This window comes from Parasteatoda tepidariorum, chromosome 10 (assembly GCF_982258835.1).
Source record: "Parasteatoda tepidariorum strain Cologne lab strain chromosome 10, Ptep-v5.0, whole genome shotgun sequence".
Classification (NCBI taxonomy): Eukaryota; Metazoa; Arthropoda; class Arachnida; order Araneae; family Theridiidae; genus Parasteatoda; species Parasteatoda tepidariorum.
The window spans coordinates 50,133,522-50,156,031 of NC_141764.1; the positions used below are offsets into that span (position 1 = coordinate 50,133,522).

At 28.5% G+C, this 22,510-nt stretch overlaps 1 protein-coding gene across 2 annotated transcripts in view; it reads right to left on the reverse strand.

The window, feature by feature from the left end:
* Reps (RALBP1 associated Eps domain containing) overlaps positions 1 to 22,510 on the reverse strand; it is a 31,939-nt gene that overhangs the window by 2,276 nt on the left and 7,153 nt on the right. The window contains exons 4-17 of one of the 2 annotated variants that reach the window (XM_043055557.3): positions 21,498 to 21,633; positions 21,136 to 21,318; positions 20,954 to 21,017; positions 19,268 to 19,416; positions 17,705 to 17,820; positions 16,664 to 16,756; positions 16,490 to 16,577; positions 15,163 to 15,229; positions 10,464 to 10,636; positions 6,518 to 6,558; positions 4,557 to 4,667; positions 4,420 to 4,468; positions 3,779 to 3,822; positions 3,201 to 3,334 (exon numbers count right to left, since the gene is read on the reverse strand). In XM_043055557.3, coding sequence (XP_042911491.2) covers positions 3,201 to 3,334; positions 3,779 to 3,822; positions 4,420 to 4,468; positions 4,557 to 4,667; positions 6,518 to 6,558; positions 10,464 to 10,636; positions 15,163 to 15,229; positions 16,490 to 16,577; positions 16,664 to 16,756; positions 17,705 to 17,820; positions 19,268 to 19,416; positions 20,954 to 21,017; positions 21,136 to 21,318; positions 21,498 to 21,633 — 1,448 coding nt within the window. Of the gene's footprint in view, positions 1 to 3,200; positions 3,335 to 3,778; positions 3,823 to 4,419; positions 4,469 to 4,556; positions 4,668 to 6,517; positions 6,583 to 10,463; positions 10,637 to 15,162; positions 15,230 to 16,489; positions 16,578 to 16,663; positions 16,757 to 17,704; positions 17,821 to 19,267; positions 19,417 to 20,953; positions 21,018 to 21,135; positions 21,319 to 21,497; positions 21,634 to 22,510 lie in introns of both variants that reach the window. The other variant, XM_043055548.3, reaches the window with a different exon arrangement.

Consider the following 22,510-nt stretch of genomic DNA (forward strand, 5'->3'; position numbering starts at 1 on the left):
GAAACATCTTAAAAATTACTTTCTCTTTAGCACAATCTGGGACTCTTTCAGAGCTAGAACAGCTACCTACTCTTTGGTTTTTAATTACTAGATTCAATATTATATATTTATCAATTGACTATGTATAGTACTGTGATGAAACTGCTACACACACTTCTTTTAAAACACCCATATCGGCGATTGCTCCAAGGTTGGTTGAGAGATAGATGACCTTATCAATTTAAAAAAGCTAAGATGCAGTGATTCCACTAGATTTTGAAAACTATGGGTGCTTAGAACCTATAACATCCATACTTCTGGGTCCTTTTTTACTAAAAACGGGTCACTGTTTAAAATAATAAGAATCTCTACTTTAAGGAAATAAAGAAAAAATATAGAATTTATGATTAGGGAAAAATGTAATAAATAATTCAACTAAATATGACTTATTTCCTCCTTCTGCTAATAAAACAGAAATTTTTTTTTGAAAAAAGTTAAGCTTAATTCTGCTGGTGGCCTACATATATTTTTTCCTCTTAAAATTTAAATTTTTTTTTTTTTTCACAATGGGGAATTGCACGACCAGAAGAGGGTGTAATTTTTCTAGCATCCCCTCAACAATTTTTGATGCTTTTGCACGTAAATGGATTCTATGCAGCTAATTCTAAACTCAGGGGTCTGTCAAGGTTTTTCTGAGAGGTACCTATTTTGTGAAAATTTAGACATAATTTGTGAAAAATTAAAAATTATATTCAAAAATCAACACAAAAATATGGATTTATTGTTTCTTATGGGATAAAAAAATAAAATTTTAAGAAAAAGTATTTTGTGAAACTACCGTTTTTCATAAAATTGAATTTGTGAAACTACCGTTTTTCCTAAAGTTGAATTTGTGAAGGTACCGCTAAACCAGGGGTCGCCAAACTTTTTTGATCATCGACCCCTATATAATTTTTCGAAGTCTCCATCGACCCCCATAAAAAAAAATTTCTGTTAATTAAAATAAAACTCTATTAAATACTGTGTTTGTACATTTATTTTATGAAAAATAAATTAATGTTGAAGTTTAAATACCTTAATATTTATTAAATAATAAGTAATTATAAATAAGTAGAAATAATAAGTAAAGTAACTACAGATTTATTGCTTCTTAATTAATGAGATGGGTGTGCCTGGTGTTTTTTTTTGCAAGGTTCGCTATATTGGGTTAAAAATTGGTCAATTTTAATCCCCTCAAAACTCCACAATTAATTTATTTCTGTACTTAGTTAAAATTGAATTTACGTGACTGAAACCGGCTTTGACCATACTAGAACTTGGAAATGCTAGCATAAATGGCTGAGCTATTTCGTAAAGTTTTACATATTTTTGCACTATATTTATATTTGTCTATTGTTAAATTTTTAAAAAACGTCTTTGCTTTAAGATCCTAAAATAATTCAGCAAGCTCATCTTGCAGGTCGATGTCCATATTTTCAATTTGAGCAGAAAATGGCACAATAATCCAATTAGGGATATCAATATTTTCCAAATCAAAAAAAGCGCAGTTTAAAATCATCGCTCAATTTTTGAAGATGACCTGTATATATTTCCATGTCTTCTTTTATTTCTAACTGTCGCAGATTTGAAAAATATTGATAATCCTTACGTAGCAATGAAGATCTAAATAAATTTAATTTTACTTGGAAGCCTAACAGTATTGTTTGAACTTCTATAATTGTTACATCTTTTCCTTTCAGCTTTGTTTGGACATCATTAAATTTTCCAAATAAGTCTGCTAAATAAAAAATACTGTTCTTATTGTTTTAGAGTTCATCACTCAGAACAGGATTTATTTCCCTGAGAAATTCAGTCGTCAAATAACTCTACGAGCCTTTGCGAGCATACACCTCTAGACCACCATCTAACTTCGGTGTGCAGAAGTAATTGGTTAAATAACTCGTTGTTTTCCTCACAAAGTTTGAAAAATAATCTTGATTTAAGAGGTTGGGCTTTAATTTGATTGATACACTTAATACAAAACTGTAAAGCTTTATGTAACTCTGGACTCAGATATTTTGCTACTAAGTTGTTTCTATGCAACACACAATGAATAGTTGTATACCAGGCACTTTTTCCTTGAGAAATGTAGCAAAACCTCGATAACGCCCTACCATAGCAGGTGCCCCATCTGTGGCTACCGCTATTATATTTTCAAGTGGAATGTCATAATATATTTAAATATTCTTGAAAGCTAAAAATTGTCTCTCCTTTTCCATCAGTTTCAAGATATTTAGCAAATAAAAATTCATCTATGACTTGTCCTTTCATTTTACTGAAATATCTAACGTGCACCATAAAAATAGCAGAAACGCCAAAAACAGATTCATCAAGTTGAATAGAGAACTTGCAATATTTTAGCTCTGAAACTACCGTATTTTCTACTTCTTCAGTCATTTCGTCAATACGCCGTTTTACAGAATTTGCACTTAATGTCAATGATTTTAAAACATTAACAGAGTCTTTTTTCATTACATTCTCAATGATGTCTTTAATTGCAGGTATAGCAATTTTTTCAGCGATTGTGTGTGGTTTTCCCCCTCTTTACCGACCCCCCTCTTTAAGCGAAATCTTGTACGAAGCTACTGATTCCCCTTCAGTTTCAACTTCAGTAGACTGCTTCATAAAACTTCTTATAGTCGGTTGACATGTGAATTTTTCTCTAAGTTTTTTGAAAAATTCAAGTTCTTTATTTTTTTTTATCTGAGTGAACCCTATCAAGATGATCTTTCAATTTTGACGGTTTCATGTAGTCAATTCCAAAAGTTTTTTTTGCATGGAAGACACATAGGAATCGTTTAATTTGGTTGTTATAAATGATGTCTGACATTAAGTCAATTCTAAAAAAATTCACACATTATACCTACTCAATTAGGTATGTATGATTTGCGTATTAAGAACTGTTTTTGCTTCGACCCCCACTCAACCCTTCCGATTCGGATCGACCCCCTGGCTCGGATCGACCCCCGCTTTTGTTAAATAGACCCCTGGGGGTCTATATAGACCACTTTGGCGACCTCTGCGCTAAACGGTAGCAAATTCGGCCTGGACAGACCCCTGATTCTTAATGTAAGACTATTCAAGAAGAAGTGTCATAAAACAATTAAAATGGGAGAGCGAGTCAACTATAAAGAGCCATAAGCTTTTGACCAATTACAATAAAAATTTATACTTCAACTTACTTTATAGTAGCAGCAGCAATAGCTAAAGGGGGTGCTGACGGATGCCTTTTCCTTTCTGTACCTGATTCTTCAGAATGTGTAATATCAACTAACAGTGCTGTGCTATCATCAGTGGTTGCAATCGGGGTGGGAATCTAAAAGATAGAATATTAATATTGTTCAAATAACAGGTTTTAGACAAAACATATTTGCATAATAATAAAAAATTTTCTTTATTGTAAACAACATGTTATTAAGTCTTATAAAGCAATATTAAATTTATAAGCACAGTTAATTTTAATTTTTAAAAACTTTTGATAAAGCTAAACTAGTTAAACTGCAATAACATATATATTTTAACAAGCTTCTACCAAAAATAATTTTAAAAATGTTTCCATAAAACAAACTTATAATTTTACATCACAGAAACATGATTTTATAGAATGAAAACAGATTAGAACACTGAAATACATATTATTTAATTATATGTATTTATTTCATGTTAAAATCCTAATTCTAGAGCTAAAAATTATTTTATATTATTCAATGCTGATAAGTTTAATTTAAACAGTTTTATTTATAAATAAACAAAAAAGTACCTGATCTAACAAGAAGACTCTTGAATCAGTAATTGTTTGTAATCCTGAAAGAAATTTATTGTTTTTCTTCAATAAATATAACAATTGTAAGTAAGTAGTTAAAATAAAGAACAATAATAAAGTCAATTTTAAGACTGAAAGCTGAAATAATTGAAACTAAAATTTTAGAATAACAAGGGCAATACTAGTAAATGAATTACATATTACTAAATACCCAGTCAACTTATAAATGTTGCATAGTTTAGCAATTCTATAAATTATATGGTGCTGCTAACATTATAATTATTGCAGTTAGAATTTAATCCTAAAAAAAAAATTAAAAAAAAAAAAAAAGAGTATGATTGTTTTCTTTACATAAAGCAAACTTTGTTTTAAATAACACACACTAAAACTGTTATTGGTTTAAATAGCAGAAATTGAATTAAAGTAAAAAATTATTTTATGTACCATAAATTATAAACTTAAATCCATAGAATTTCTAGCAAAGTTTTCATTAAAATAACAGTGAGGTATAGTTGAACACACAATAATATATACCTTGCAATATTTCTATTATTATAAATATTATCGAATTTTTTTTATAGATAAGTTATGAACCATATTAATTAAACTTGAAAAGTAATTATTTCTAAAACACTTACCATCCTGTGATATGGATGATGGCTTTTTATAAATTTCAAAAGCTCCAGACTAAAAATATGATTTATAGTTAATTCAAAACTATGGACTACTAACAAGACTACTTAGTAAAATTTTTTGTCAAGACAAGATTTAGTACCTTCAAATGTAAATTAGCATTATCACATTCATCAAAATTGGCAAAGTCTGCAAATTCTACAGCGTCAGTCTTGTGTTCATCCGAGTGAACAGAGGACTTATGAGGTGTAGCCTGTAGATAAAAAAAAAGTATTTGAAGTTTATAGCAATTTTTAATCAGATTAATAAAAAAAAATTTGTTTAGCTGCACAGAAAGTATAGTATTTAGAAACATAAAGTAATGAAGGTAAATAGAAAAATGTACAAGGAGTTACAAGGAATAAAAAATTTAAAATTTCAGAGCTCCCAAATACTCCTAAAGGACGTTTTGATCCTGTTCTTTAATTTTTGGTCTGCCCAAGTCTTTTTTTTCTTTTTTCAATTTCATCTCGTACCTATTACATTAAAAAACCACCAGATCATGATTGGTATGCCGCCAAATGCCCCAGATTTCCCTTGTCCTAGATTTGCTCTAACAGCTTTGTCAAGACTTAGGACTGGCCATATAAAGTGTTTGATCTTCAAAGCGAAAGAAAAGACTTATGCCTATTGTCATTGCTCGGCCATCGCTTCTTCAACTCATTGGATTGCATTGGTGACTCTGTGAGGCAACTGATGAGTGATGGAGAGACTGTCTATGACTTGCTGATGCGACATGATCTTCTGGATTTGGTCTAGGGCTCTAGACCAAGGGGATAAGCAACAACAACAACATTAAAAATAATATATATATATATATACATATGTATAGGGACAAACATAGCCACTCCCTCTGTAGAGGGAATGGCTTCCCTGCTTTTGAAGCCCATAGACATGTGTGCGAAGTCAAGTGCTTTACGGTAGAACAGTTTAACGAGGACCGATACCACACACCCTTGTAGGCTGATCAAAGTGGTGGTGAGCGATTTATCACTCACTCCTGGCCGTCAGATATTTATGAGTATTTAGAAAAGCTTTAAAGACTATAATTTATTCACAAGATGGAATTGCATGTTCATATGATTTAAGATAAAGGAAATTTAACCTCCTACTCAAACTGAGAGAAATATGATCTACAAGTGTATGGTATTTGATTAGAGGAAAGGACATTTTTTGAATCAAGTGCTTCAATGCTTCTTAAATAGAACACTTGCTATTTGTTTTATTGTATATTGTACACATGGTGTATGTAAGTGGGATAGTTTTATTTTAGCTAGAAAGTTTTCAATTGATAGTTTTAAGACCTGACCTCAAAAAATAAATAAATAAAATTAAAAACTAAAAAAAAAAAAAAATAGGATTTTTCAGAGTTTTTTAGTCAACTTAATAAATTGAGAATCTTCTCAAGATTTTAAGAACATTTATAAAGTTTGCTAATAACAAATATTTTGTTAAAGCTAAGCAGCTGTTTAAAATCAGCCTACGTAATTAATGAAATGCAAGTAAAAAGAAAGAAAAAAGAACATGTTTATGACAGTAGCACCAGTATTGACAATGCAAGCCTCTTGAGGGCCGGGATAGCCTGGTTAGTTGGGCTTTGGCCCCGCGGTCAAGAGAACGGGAGTTTGAAACCAGCCGGCCTGAGAATCCCCGTGCATTAAATGGTGACCGGTGCATGTTAAATCTGTTGGGATCACAAAGTCTTCCAAGTTCACATTAAAAAAATCAATACCTCTGGGGATACTGATCCTGGAGTTCACTTGTCTTCTGGATTGGGTTCAAAATTACAAGGTTACGGAGTCGAAAACCCTGAATGGCTGTTCAACCATAGTTATAAAATAAATTAAAATAAAAGCTTCTTAAACTTTATGAGGGCACTAAAAAAAATGTAAAGCACAATTTTTATTGCATTGTTATTAGTTTTGTCTTAGTGTCCATATAACTTTCATAATGAATACAAATTATTAAGTTTAAGTAAAAGGTTTCATAAAGTTTTGATTTTTTTTATTGGTTAGATTCTTATAAGAAAAGAGTTAGAGACATAAATAAATAATTAATACTTACTCCACTAGGAGAAACTCGAGGCGGAACCGCAGGTGGAGTACCTAGAAAATGTGGTACTGTTTTACCTAAAATCATAATTTTTAGTATCACTGATAATTAACCTTTCATTTTAGTTCTTAGATCACACAACAACATACAAAATATAAAACACAAAAAATTTATTATGCACCTTAAGTAAACAAAGCTTGAAAACCAATACAACTCAGCATTAGGGCTGGACGATATAGAAATTTCTTAAATCGATATAATCAACCCTTTTATATCACGATATTAGGTTATATCGATTTAACAATCTAAACGACAAAACTAAGAAATAAATCCACTCTATTCAAATGTATTGTTGTTTTTTTCTTAACTCACTTACAGTCAACTCCTAGTCCACAGAAATTTTGACAAAGTTGTTCTGATTATGAATAATTTTTTGCAGATATTCAAAAGCTTATTTAAATACTACAATTTACTAATTTTACTCTGTAACTTTTCACTAAAGGTATTGGAGAATATTGTTTACCTTTTTCTTTTGCAAATACAAAATAAGAAATAACATAATATATGAATGAATTTTTAAAAGAAGTAATATTTTTAAATGTTTCACAATAAAATAAAACTGCAACATTGAAAACCTTTCAATTTTATTATTGTAAAAACACAATTAATAAAAATTTCTATTTTGTGTCAAAAACACTTGCGTCTCTGCATTTTTCGGTGACAAAGATGTCCTATTCTTTGTTATAACAAGGCCTCCACTGCTGAATACCCTCTCTGATGGCACACTTGTTCCTTGAACTGCCAAATATTTTTTGGCTATAATTTTCAAAGCTGGAAATGATGCTTCATGCAACTTCCACCATGCCAAGGGATCTTCATTTAGCCCTATTTTATACTATATTAGCAATACTATATAATATATATTCAAAATTTGAAATTCGTATTTTTTTTCTAAGCAATGAATCAAACTATCTTACTTGATTTTATGAAGTGTATTCAGGGGTCTGTCTAGGTTTTTCTGAAAGGTACCTACTTTTTCCAAAGTTGAATTTGTGAAACTACCGTTTTACCTAAAATTTAATTTGTGAAGGTACCTCTAAACGGTAGTAAATTCGGCCTGGACAGATCCCTGGTATTACTACTTATAATTTGTAGTAAGTGGACAATTTTTAAAAGTATCAGGAATATAGTGCTGGAGAACTTTAAATGGTATTCAGACTTTTTATTATTTCCAAAGTAATTTTAATAATAATAATAAAGATTTTATTTAGTATTCAGCATCGCCAACGACGAAAAAAAGGAAAAAAATATTTTTGAACAACCAGTATAATCAAAAACTGTAAATGTTTTTAACTTCTACAACATGTTATAGCTTTGATAAAAAAGTTTGGATGAATTTCAACAGAAATAGCATGTATTTTCACAAAAATATAAACATTTTTTTTTTTTTTTTACTTATGTTCATTGCTATCTGTTTGTTTCAACTAAATGATTTTTTCTGAAAAAGGAGGGTGCAATTTTCTCTAGTTACCAAAACAGCAATTATGTGTTTGGGACACAGAATTTAAAATTTAATGAAGTGAACAGATTTAGTGATAGATTCACCCCCCCCCTTTCCCGGCAATGACAAAAAAGAAGTATACCAGTAATAAGATGCAATTTCCTTTTGTTCCAAATTTAATTTTTTAGCAAAATACGTGTAAGGTAAGATTTTCCTTATCAGCTCCAAAGTAATCGCTAAGCATCGGTGACTTCCGGCAGCAGCACGCAAGAAACTAAATAAAAACACCACAAAAAAAAAGGCTAATTTGAAAGTTAAAACTCGTTAACTTCCCCTTTTAATATTTTTTTACAATTGATTCCAAGTAAAACAAAACTGCAATTTCAGTTGACGCAAGAAAACAGGTACCGAACAATACGAAAATAGACCCGTAATGCACGTGCCTTAAAAAGATAAATCTCTAAACTTAATATTATGCACGCGAGAAACTACAAAAAAATAATAATAAATTTAAAAAAAAAAAAAAAAAACATCACGATACACGTCTTATTCGAAAGGTGAAATCTTTTAACTGCGCATGCATTATGGGCCTATTTCCAAACGATATGGAAATAGCCCCGTAATGCGCCATAAAAAGATAAATCTCCCAACATTTATAAAAAACACGCGAGAAATTTACGAAAAAGAATAATAATAATTAAAAAGATCACAAAAAAAGGCAGTTAAGAAAGATAAAATTAGTAAATTTCCTAAACGTTTTTTTACAATTTATTCCAATTAAAACAAAACACCAATTTTATTTAGCGACTTCAGTTAGCGCGAGCAAACAGAAACCGAACGGTACCGAAAGAATTAATGTAACATACACGCTGAAAGAAACCCCGGTAAGATATTTAAAGATATTACGGAAAGAAACTCCATAATGCATGTGCCTTAAAAAAGACAAATCTCTAAATTTTATACGAGTATTACACACGCGAGACACTGCAAAATGATAATAAATAAAAACATCACAGGAAGAGTTTAATTCGAAAGGTGAAACTCGTTAACTCCTTCCGGGCAAGTCACTAAATATTTTTTAACAATTTATTTTAAGTAAATCAATACACCAATTTTATTTGGCGTTTTCAGTTAGTGCGAGCAAGCAGGTAGCGAACGATACAAAAATTACCCCGTAATTCATGTGCCATAAAAGATAAATCTCTCAATTATGTAATAAATATTTTTAATAAGGATTTTATATATAATATTTGAGAAATATTAATTTTTTAACGCTATATTTGTAAGAAATTTCTTTAAATAGTTTGAAATGATTAGTTTAAAAACAAAATTCTCAATGCAAAAGAGAAAAAATATAACACCTATTTCAGAAATCAGGATATGTAAAATTGAAGATGGGAATTTTCCCTCCTGCACGAGCAAGATATCCTAAAATCGGAATTCTAAAGAGAAGACAATCACATTCACTTGGTGGCAAAAAATCTTCCGCAAATATCGATATAAACTTGAAATCTGAATGAGGAGATTCAACTGCACCGATCCCTGCTATATCGGAGTTTTTTTTCAACCGCCAAATATCGATATAACCTAGTGAATTAGTTTTGAATGAAGAGATTCAATAGCCCATTCCGATTTAACTATACCAACCCCTGCACCAGATGTGATTTTGGCAAATAGCCAAAGAAGTTGAACGCACGTGTTACCGGGAGAATGAGTTGATAGTTGGCCTTGAATCTTTCCCTTATGCTACAGCAGATTGGACTCTGTTCTGTACATTCTCGCAATGATTAAACCGGTGTTTCACTACATCGGAAAGAGCAACGTCGATTTAGCGTTTGCTCTCATGAATAAATCGATTTAGTAGAGTCGAAATGCTCACTCCGGAATTTTGTTGAAGATGAAATGGATAAATCGGTATTACGATGTTGGAGTTAAATCGATATATTGTCTTACATCGGTATAAAGCCCAGTCCTACTCAGCATAAGATAAATAAAAAAGTTTATTAAAATCTATTGTTAGAGTAAAACAAAAAATCTTTTGAGATAAAGTGTGTTAGCTAAAACAATTTTAAAAAGTAATTTCACTATTCTATCAATTTCTGAGAAATAAATATTAAAAGAGAGGGGTTAATATCAAAACAGAAATTACATTTGTGAATAACTGCCATTTTATAAAACAGATTATTATAACTAACAAATAAATTGTACAAAGCAAACACAGTAGAATTATAACTTGAATATTTAATTAGAGCACATCATTCCCCATTATTTTCAATTTTTTTTCACAATTTACATATTATTTAAGACTAAGGTTTCAAAAAAAAAAATTTATTAATAAAATGTATGGGATTAAAAATATTTTAATGATTTCCTTCTGTTAGAACCATTTAAGAACATCTTTGAATTTCATGTCAAATTTGCTAGGCATCAAAAAATATGAATCATAATAATAAATACCTAATTTATTTAAATCTAATGAGGAACTTCTGATATGATTATGCTTGGGTCTTGGGGGTGGAGGAGGAGGTGGTTCTTTCTTAGGTCCCTGAGGAAGATTGGATGCTGTAGTAGTAGTACTTGATGAGGCAACTAAAGATTTGGAGGGCTCACTGCTAGTTCCAGAAAATGAGCTAAAACGAAGAAGATTAAATTCTTAGCTAATGATTAAAAATAGACACAAAGAGTGAGCTGAGAAAAACACCACAAAAATTCAAATACTAATTTTTTTCTGCTTTTAAACACTAACATACTTCATTTTAAAGTATTAAATCACCCTTTGATACAAAATTTAAAATATATATATATATATATATATATATATATATATATATATATATATATATATATATATATATATATATATATATATATATATATATATATATATATATATATATATATATATATATATATATATACATACATATATACATACATACATACATAATGCCTTAAGTTCTTTTAAAGCAAATTTTAAAGGTTCACTCTATAAGCACAAGAGTCAGGTGGGGGAAAGTGGGTAAAATGAAAAGTAAAAAAATGTATGCAATCAATGTAACAAAACTTAACACCCTAGAAACTAAATTTGATGTAAAATGAAAAGAACAAGGAAACAAATGATAGAGGACAAACAGTTGGAAGATTACAATCATTATAGTTGTACAGATCAATTCAAGTAAGAATCTTTAATGGGACATTTACGATAAATTTAAAACTATAAGTCAAATACTGTAAATAATAAAAGCACCTGTAATAAAAAACATATAGACTAGATTACATATTCATGATTAAGCAAAACAGATAATGATATGGTATCAGATTTTGAAATCAAGAGCTAGGTAGCGGAAGGCAATGTAAATTCAATACATTGCAAATTAATTTCTTCTAGTATGATCAACAATAAAAACAAAGCCTTTAAGATTAAAACAACAAAAAAACTACAGAAATAAAATATTAGACATTAATGTTAATCTAACAATAGTAGAACTAATATTGTTGATAAAAAATGATTATAGAAAAAATACTTTTAAAACTTTTACTGTCCTATTTCTAGGAATAAATAAGTTAATTATATCGATGAATCTAATTGAAAGGTACTAGGTTCAAAAGGATTTTACATAAAAAAATATATAACTTACCTTCTACTCTGAATAAGCTTATAACAATGAATATATTGAAATAGGTACCAAGATAAAAAACAAAGAATGCTACATTAAAAAAAAAAATCATAATTTACCTTCTACTATAAGTTTAAAAAGATAAATGGAATGGAAAAAATACTAAAATAAAAAGGAATTCTACATAAAATACATAATTTACCTTCTACTATAAGTTAATAACTATGACTCTAAAGGGATAGGTACCAAGATAAAAAGGAATTCTACATAAAATACATAATTTACCTTCTACTATAAGTTAATAACTATGACTCTAAAGGGATAGGTACCAAGATAAAAAGGAACTCTACATGAAAAAATAATAATGCTAATTCACCTTCTATGAATATGTCTATAGAGATGGATCTAATGGGAAGGGTACCAAAATAAAAATGAATTCGAGATAAAAAAAAATAAAATAAAAAACATAATTTATCTTCTACAATAAATAAGTTTATAACGATGAATCTAATGGGAAAGGTACTAAAGTAAAAAGGAATTCTACATAAAAAAATATCTATACATATACATAATTTACCTTCTCCTAATTTCTCTATGACAGCTAAGATAAGCAAAAAATGAATTCAAAGAAATGAAAGAAAACTTTGGAATTACAAAACAATTTTTTATGATGTCATATCTAATACCGTCATTTTACAAACAAAGAAGTATAACATCAAAAAAAAAAAAAAAAAACGAAATATAAGAAATTTTTAAGTAAATTAATTGCTATATACAAAACATTTAACTCTTGATAACTAAACAGTCATTTTATAGACTACTAATAACATATATATATTTTTAAAAATTTGCACTGGTTACTTGGCATCACTATCAAGCCAATACTAGACTTTGCACTGAGCCAAGGAAAAATCAGAACATTTTTAAACTACTGAAACAGAATATTGAGAGAAGACTTTTAAAAAGGGTAAACATTTGTAACAAACAGTATAATTTGCTCAATTTAAGTATGATAAAGGCAAATTTAATCACAAAAGGATAATAAAATATACTATTTTTATTTACAGAATTACTTTGTTTAAAACAGAAAGTTTTAACAGCTTCCAAGTAAAATTTTATCAATAAAGCATTGAACAAATAATAATAGTTTAAGATAAAATACTTTTTTGTTCTGTTAAAATTAAATAAAATTATTCGTAATATTCCCTCGAGCAAATATTTAATTAAAATTTGTAAACAGATTCAAAACTTCTTTTATGAAATAATTTTAAAATTTAATTTCAATTATCTCAAAACAAAACATTATGAACATGCAGCTTATCATATTTATACAAAAGTAATTTAAAGAATGAACTCTCAGTTCACTATCAAAAAATTCTTAAGACATGATAACTTTATTATTGATTACAATCGACAATTCTTAAAATTTGATTAAAGAGACAAATTAATTGTTAAACGTCAAGAATCTAAATTTGTTGTCATCCCCATGTAAAAGATAGCTAATGTTTCGTATGTTTAGTTTCCATGATAGTTACTTGTTCGTACTTCGACGATGAGCACTCTATAATAAAACTATGGATATCAATTAAAAATATATTGTTCCTCATTCAAATTCGCTTGCGTACTTGTAGAAAATGGGAAGAACACACATAAAAATCAGGAATAACATACATAAAATTCAGAAATAACACACATAAAAACAGGAATAACACACAGAATACAGATAAAAATCAGGCCAAACCATTTTTTCATAAATATCAGGACTACAAACCTTGAATACTTTCAGAAAGTTATGATAAGAGAAATACTTTGATCATTTTCTAAATTATTACTAAACAAAGGGAAGTTGCATTATTATTTTCAATGATACTGGTGCAGTATCCAGTTTGAGCTAGACAAAGGATAAAGAAAGTGGAAAAGTGGATTATTTTTACTCAAATTACCTTCCCCTAGAAATTTTTGTACTACAGTTTATCTCGAAAACCTCTATATCTCGAAATTTTAAAAATTCCCTACATTTACTATCAAAAATCAATGTATTTTCCATTATTTTATTTTCACTTAAAAATGGCAACCAATCGATCAAAAATAATAAGGAGTTTTAAAGGGAGCTATAGAAAACAGCTGGTATGCAAACTTGTAGATGCCATCATCGAAAAAAGTTCTCTTCCAAAAATAAATGTGTTGGATGCTATGAGAATGACTGCTATGCCTCAAAAAATGTGGCTTTATAAACTATCGAAAATGGTTTTAAAATGGCTATGAAGATGATGAACAAGAAGTTGAAGGAATTAGTAAAGAGGAAGAAACTGTTGATGCAGAAAATACAGTGGCAGATTTGTAAGAATGGAATGCAATAAAATCGGGATTTAATGTTGAAATTAATTTTGAAGATTTTTACACGAGGACAACTGCCTGGCAACATGCAGAATATTGACAGATGCGGCAATCATAGATAATGTCAAAGGAATATCAGATGAAGTTAAAAATCATATTGATGAACCAAAAGTGAGAGCGAAAGAAACAGAAAAAGCTGTAGAACTCTTACAAACTTTTCATGAATCCTAGGAAAATATTGGCTTTGGCGGATTTGCTGCTCTTTCTAACCTTGAAAGAATTATTGAAGTAAAGAAGGTTAGACGTCAAAAATCTTTCAAAAATTATTTTCAGTGTTAAAATTTTTGTATGTAAGTAGATGTATGTGGTATCAGTAAATAGATGTATGCGATATTATTAAATAGATGCATGTAGATGTAACTTACAGAAATGCCTGTATTTTTCTATTTAAAACAATTAAAGCACTTTTAGTAGAATTTCTTAATTAAATTAAATTTTTTAAAGTACCTGTATAACTCGAAACCTCTTTATCTCAAATTTTTATTGCCTTTCCTTTTTAGATTTGAGATAAACAGGCCCGACTGTACTTCATTTAGTACCCATTTTTTGTGATGGGCAGAATATTACTAAGTTATGCAGTGAAGCATTATGAAGAAGATCAATTAAGTGGATCTTTGTAAAGCTGTAAAATATTTTATTGTAGACAGAATAAGACATTTATAGGCAGCAGAATAAACAATTCTAACATTTAAAAGTAGATTTTTTTAAAAGGGTTATTTTAAAACAAAAATTATACTTCAATACATAGTTTAGGTAGTAAAAATAACATTTGATTATTTGCCAAAACTGAAATGGTTATTTTGAAATCAATTCTGGAAAAATAATATTTATTAAGGTATGATACTTCCATTAAAATAACAATCAGGAGATAATTTAAATAATGTAAAAAATGAGCTTATTGTGATCTAAAAGAATAATTATAATTAATGGGAAATTTATGTAAAGATATATGAATTACATAAATTGGAACCATAATTTTCTTTACTACACAATCTACATTACCACAAGCACATTTCCGACATAAAAACACTTGCAACAATATCAATTAAAATATAATCCAAACTGATTTTTGGTGTTAACAGTAGAGTCAATATTCAAGAGAGTAGAATCAATATTCATATATCAATTGATGGATAACATACCTAGAATGAACAGGACCATTCATTAAATCTGGATTAACTTCAGATGATTGAGATGTACTACTAGGCCCTACAAAAACAATTTGTTTAGAAAATTATAAGCATTGCAAAAGGCTAAAAGATAACTTACAAAATATTTAAAAGTTTTAATAGCATTATTTTATGCATTACTTTTAGATGGTTTTCCTAATGGAACTTGAAACAAATAAGGATATAATAATAAGTATTTGAATTTTGTTTTTGCTGGCAAAGTTACTCATATTTTATTAAGTTTAATGTTAAGGCACTCAGCTAAACAAACACCATTATTAATTATTGTAATATTGAACAAGTGTTTTTTTTTAGTAAATTTAATTTAAAAATATATTAATCTATAGTTTACTTATCTTCACTTATTTAATTTTTATTAACTAATTAAATAACGATTGTAAGCAAAATATAATTTTTAAAAATTGAATGTCAAGTTTAAAGGCACAAATCTGGAAGAAGCTATATTGTACTGAATACAAATAAGATTAAATACTGAGGTTAATGAAATCAAACTCTGTCTATGGCAGAAACAAAAGCATGAACAAACAAAATAAAAGGGCGAAAAATTACTCAGATACCTCAGGTTATAGAAACCTGTGTTTACTTGGAGCTGTTTTAGGGTAACAAGCTATTTGACTGCAATAACTTGTAAGTCATACAAAAAAAAAAAAAAAAAATAATAGCCTAGTAAAGAAATTTTTTTTTTTAAATTATGAATCCATAGTTTTCCTAGATACAAAGGCTGAAAAAATAGGAAACAAAAAAGATTTTAAAAAAATCACTAAGGTGCCTCAGGTTCTAGAAACCTGTGCTATCTGAAATGATTTTTGCATTAAAAGAATATTATACTGCAATAATTTGCAAACCGTACAAAATAATTAATAGTTTATTTAAATATATTTCTTTTAAAAACTATGAATTCAGTCTTCCTACTTAAGAGAGCTGGAAACAAAAGTAAATAAGATTAAAAGAAAAAGAAAAAAAAGATAAGGTGCCTCGGTTTCTAGAAACCTGTCTTTACCTAAAATGATATTTGGGTAACAAGCTATTTAACTGAGTAACAAGCTAATTTATAAGTTGTACAAAATTATTAATTGCTTCTTTTAATATATATTTCTTTTAAAAATTATGAATCCATAGTATATCTACACACGAAAAGAATGTTTTAAAATAATCGTTAAAAGAAAATATTCATTACTATCTTTTTCTCCAAATTAAAAAAAAAATAATCACAATTTTATTCCTACGCATATCGAAATCTATTTCTATTTATTGTTGTAATAAATTGTAACACTCAAACCTGTTGGCTCTTTCTCAGAAGTTGATGAATAGGCCACTTGTTTCTCAGGTGATAATCGTAATGCTACAGGGTGAAGAATCTTTGGATCCTGACAATAGATAAATGATTTACTATTTTGTGGCTTCAGTACAAATAAACATCAAAAAAATTGTGTGTAAAAAAATTAAAAAGTACCTGTTCAACAGAAGCAGCAGAAAAATCAAAATTAACTGGTTTCATTCCTGGGGAAGAGAGGGAACTTGTGGGAGAGTCATTGAATTTTGTCCACTAGAAATATCATTAAAAAAATTACTATCACCATAAAACTTAGAGGCATATTAAACATAATATTAACAATTTTAAACTTCTTTAACACTATAGACCAGGGTACCAAATTTCCTTGCGGTTTCGCCAATTTTTAAAGCTAATGAGTAATTTTATTTTTTAAAATGTTTAGTTTAAAATTAAAATAGATGCACTTAGACTATCATGCTTTTACACAGAGGCATAAGACAGTGTTTTGAAACCAAGCAACAGTTTTTTTTGTTTATTTATAACAAAAAATGCTTTGTCACTTGCTTTAGATGGGAAGAAAAACTCTCCCGGTTAGCCCAATGGCAAATGGATTCGTTCACCGCCTAGGATATTTTACCTTGACACTGTGGTTGGTGCGAGCCGGAAGCAAAATTCACATCAACTAGCCAACACTCAAACCTGGGTCACCTCATTCGGAGAGGAGTGCTCTATCCTCTGAGCCACAACAGCTCAAGTGTGGTAGTTCGGCAAGAGTCAGCTAGCTCAGGTATTGTCGAATCACCTACCCTGGCCACCAAAAGATAAAGCCCAGAAAAACTTGGCAAGGTGAGTGGTCATTGTTGGATATGGTGTATGATTGTGGATAGACTTATGTTCTGCTTAATTAAATCCAAAGATTTTATGAAATAAGCGATTGGCCCAAAATTTCTACCTCTTTCTTGATCAAACTATTGGAACCATATTCTTCAGATTACGCAGATTCCTTATTTTGAGATTCATTAATTCCAAATTTGTCGAAAAAAAGGTATGTTCATCCAGAGAAAAGTAAATTTTTGTGTAAATTAATATATCATTGCTAGCTTCTTATATCGTTAAAATTGCATTTTCGTACATGAAAATCTGATCACTAGATAAAAAGTTATTAAGGTGTACGATTTTCAATTTTATGCATTTCAATAATTAATCCCAACATTTACTTACTTCTTTGCTCTGAGGGGATACAAGCTCTGATGGGGAAGCCTGTTTTGGACTATTAACAATTTGGCTTTGAGGTTGCTGCACAGTGGTAGTTGTTGCATTTGGAATATTAACATCACCTAAAAAAACAAAATCCATTAGTTTTGGTCTAAATAATTTGAATTACCAATAATTATATAATTCAATGAATATTAATATTTTTAAAAATACAAAAAAAAAAATTATGTTTATGATCTACAAAATTTGATAAAAACATTATTTACAGGTTTTGAAAAAGCTTTTTGTTTACATTGCAGTATAATAGCTAAAATCCAGATTGCCAAACTATAATTTATAAGATCTGGGTTTTCGATATCTTAACACAAATCAAAACTGTCAAAGCTATAGACCTCCATTTCTTTTTTCTTTTTTTAAATCTAAACAAGATTTTGATGTTCTTATTAGGATATTATTATAACAAGTAATTTTCGAATTGAGCATTTGAATACCAAATCACTTTTTGAAATGACAATTTAACTATAAATACATGAGATCTTATCAAATGTCTTCTTATTTTCTCTTTTTTTCGGGGGGGGGGGGGGGAGTAAATTGGTACATATTTTTTTAAATCCTCATATTTTTAATAGTACAATAATATTATGACACATGAGAAATAATTTTTTGACACAATTGTATAATACTTGTGATTCTGCTGATCGCTTTATCTATATGATTTTAAAATTCTAATATTTTAAAGTTGATAGCAATCATTTTAACCATTTAATTGAAGATAACATGGTTTTGTCTATTACTTTTCAGCAGCTATTATTATAAATTTCAATCTATTTGATTATTTAAAATTGATTTTTTCCAATTATGATATCGACATGCGAATTTCAGCATAGACTTTTTTCTCATCACAAGTAGAAAAGAAATGTCTGTTATTCAGATCTTAGTCCAAATTTCAAGTTCAGACTGTATTATAAACATTTTAAAATTATTTGCATATTAGATTATTATCTATTAGATTATTTTAAAAAGTTTAATATATATAATTATGTAATAACTAATTAAAAGGGAAAATTAATTGACAGTTTTTATTTCCTATTTCCATCAATTCTGTTTAAGATTATAAAAATTGGCAACAAGTATTTTAAAAAAACTATAAATAATTATATCTTAACTCTTATATATAACCAAAATTATTTTACTAAAGTCATAGCCTTAACATCTTTAAGTTAAAAAAAACATGACATTACTTGCTAAAAAGTATAACGATCTTCTGTACTATTGTATTAGTATTATGGCACAAATTACATATACAACTGCTTATTTTTATCCCTTGCACTGCTTAAGGAAAAAGTCTGCATCTTTTCACCTTCATGGAAATTTTGGTGTTTCTCATCAAAAATGCTCATGTGAACAAAAATGGCTTATTATGTCGCCTCAAACTCTTCCCTTATCTTAGACAAAAAAAAAAAAAAAAAAAAAAAAAAAAAAAAAAAAAAAACCTGCACACAACAATATACAAATTTAAAGAATAACTAGTAAATATATCTATTAAGTTACAGTAACAAGAACACATACCTTCAGCTGTTTTAGTTATTTTTGGTACAAGGGAAGGAGGTAAAACATCAGGTAGTTCTATGTTATTTCTTCTGAGGACCACTAAATGCATGGCTGTACAAAATTCATCTATGCTAAGGGCACCATCTTTATCAACATCAGATAATTGCCTGAAAAATTGTATCACAATTTTCAATATTTATTAACAACTGAAAAGGTAAAAAAAATAAATAAATAAAAGGTATCAAAGATTTACAATGAAGATGGCAACAGGAGAGCTACATGACTGTCATATCATTTTAGGCATTACAATGTTCCTAGCTTTAGTTAGCTAGCAATTCTTCCTAGCTTTTTAATTTCCTTTAATTAAAAAGAAATCATAATGATATTTAATCATTTCTAATCCTTTTCTAATAAAATAAAACAAAATTATTAGCCAAATAATTTAAATATTAATATCAGATGTAACATTACTATATGAAATTGAAAAATAAACAACTGCAATTTTGTGCAAAAGTTAAACCCCAGTAATTTTCATTTTATTTCCTACACTTATCTTATTTTTAATAATGTTTTAAGCAATTAAACTAAAGAAGGTTTCTACATAAAAAAAATTTTTGGAACAAGTAACATATCTGTACTATAGAAGTTTCTGTACATAGAAAAATGTATTAAAATTTTTTTCTTTTCCAAAAATAAGAAGAAAAAAAATATAACGGGAAATCTTAAAAATATAGTAAATTCTCATTAGTTTTTAGCCTGGGTTTAGAAGCTGGGTTTATCTTAAAACAAAATTGAAAGGAAATAACCTTAACACGAAATAAAATACCTCTCCATAAATATAAATGGTCTTTCATAATGAATAACTAAACAGAACCTAATCAGATCCATTAAAAAGTATTCAAATAAAAAAGAAGTAATTATTTGCAATTAAATTCATTACCCCTATACAAGAAATGAAATAGAATAAGAATAGAATACAAGAAAAAATATAACTGAAAGAGATGAAATGACTATTGTAATGTATCTTACGATAATAAAAGTAAAATTTATGAATACAGCAGTGAGAATTTTTGAAAGCATCATTAATATTGAAGACAACTAAAAGAAAAGGAAAGATACCAACCCATATTTTGTTATGATAAGTATAACAAGTCTTGTCAACTGAAATTAAATTCAATAGCTCTAACATGAGGTGCACAACACAAAGGCAAGCAAAACAAGTGATCCTCTACACACAAAAATAGTGTAGAACTATCACAATAGCTTTCAATGAAAATCAAGTAATAATGATTATTTATACAGGATGTTCCATAATCAATGCCTTTAAAGATACTTTTAGCAATCTTGTCAAAACTGAAGTAAAGAGAAAAACCCAAAATGGAACATACACTATGATTTAAGTGTCTAAAGAATACCATAAAAATCAGATGAACTACTAACAAGCAAGCTGAGATTTAAAATAATAATAAACAGTTTGATAGCCTGAAAAACTTGATGGTGTTTTTTAAACTTTTGTTTTATCTCTTTTCTCAAGCAAAGAAACATTTTTTTTTTTTTAAATATTACATTTTTCAATAGCTTTTATAAGGTTTTCTTCCTTAAATTAAAAGAGTAATCTGAGAACTTTAATATTTTGTAGCTCGTTTTCAACAAAGATTTAAGAACTTTCTGAATGTTAGGTAAACTAATTTAATCGATACTTACCATATTTTTGAGAGTTCAATAAGGGGCAGCTTGGATTTTTCAAAAAATTCTTTAGCTGTGGCACCTAAATTTGTAATATTGAATTTAAAAAGTTTTCTTTAAAACAATAAGCAAAAACTACAACACACAGATAATAAAATACTGAAACTGATTTAGTTATAAGCTTTAACAAAATTATTTACCAGATATTTTTTTCTTTAAGTCAGATTGCATGGATTTAAATTGATTAAAGTAATATTCTCGCTGCTCATCAGTAATGGACCAGACATCAGCATCGTCATCACTTGAATGCCTTTCACTATTATCTTCATCTGCACCCAATAAATGATGATGCTCTTCAAAGTTAGTCCATCCTGCAGCTCCATCTTTAAAACAAACCCAACAATATTAAAATAAACATAGAAAAAAACTACATGAATGTTAACTTTACTACAAATTTTGACTAGTCAATGAAATCTACTAGTATTGGTTTAACTTTTTGATTGTCTCTACATAAATTAAAAATATTTCTATACTTAACATACTTTACACAGCAAATACAAACCTTTTTGGAAAAAAGACCAACTTTTATCTGTAGACAAAGAAATTGAGCTTCGGGGCGAAATAGTAACCGGATCAGTAGGTGAAGAACAAGGAGAATCACTAATTTTAGAAGACGGAGCAATGATGAGAGATGTGGGCTGAAAAAAAAAGTCATGTAGAAAATAAATTTAGATAAACATACTAATGAAAGTACACTGTAATATTGATGCTACATAGGACTATATAATAAAATAAATATCAACTAACTCAACAGATAAATCAAACATGAATTCGTTGATAAATCTCTAACCACTGAAAAAAAATTAATAAATAGAGAACAGAGTTACATTTTTCACAAAAAAAAATTTATTTTTACTGAAGAATTAAAAGATATTAGAAAATTAAAAGTGAAACTTACGACAAAAAAATAGGGCATTGTTAGACAAGACATTCTACTTAATTGAAAAGAAATGCAGCTAAATTCTAACTAACAGGATAAAATTGACTTTTATTTATAAAATTTGAATAGGGGAGGATGTAGAAATGAAAAAAAAAGCATATTAGTAGTAGTAGCTCATTATTTATATCGCACTGGAGATGCAAAATGGGCTATTGGCGACGATCTATGGGCACAATGGGCTAACATGATCCAAAGACATGCCGTCAAAATTTTTTTCAGGCTTATCAAACTGGTCACCCACCCTCTCACTGACCGCAGCCAGTGATGCTTAATTTCAGTGATTTTTAGGAACAGTGTCAACATCATCTATCTACAGGAATCAGTTCATTATGAGACAAAGTATATTAAGCTAATATTATTATAAAAAAGAAATAAGATATGCCTTCATTCAATTAAGAAATCATAAAATTTTCAAGAGAATTTATCTGCGATAAATAATGTTAATAAAAATGTTCAAAAGTCTTTTACTTCGCTTCAATAATTTACACAAAATTAAGTACACAAAAAAGGAAATTAGAGGATCCAAATTTTTTACTATTTTCTTAACTTTATTTAGACCATATTTTTTCTGGCTG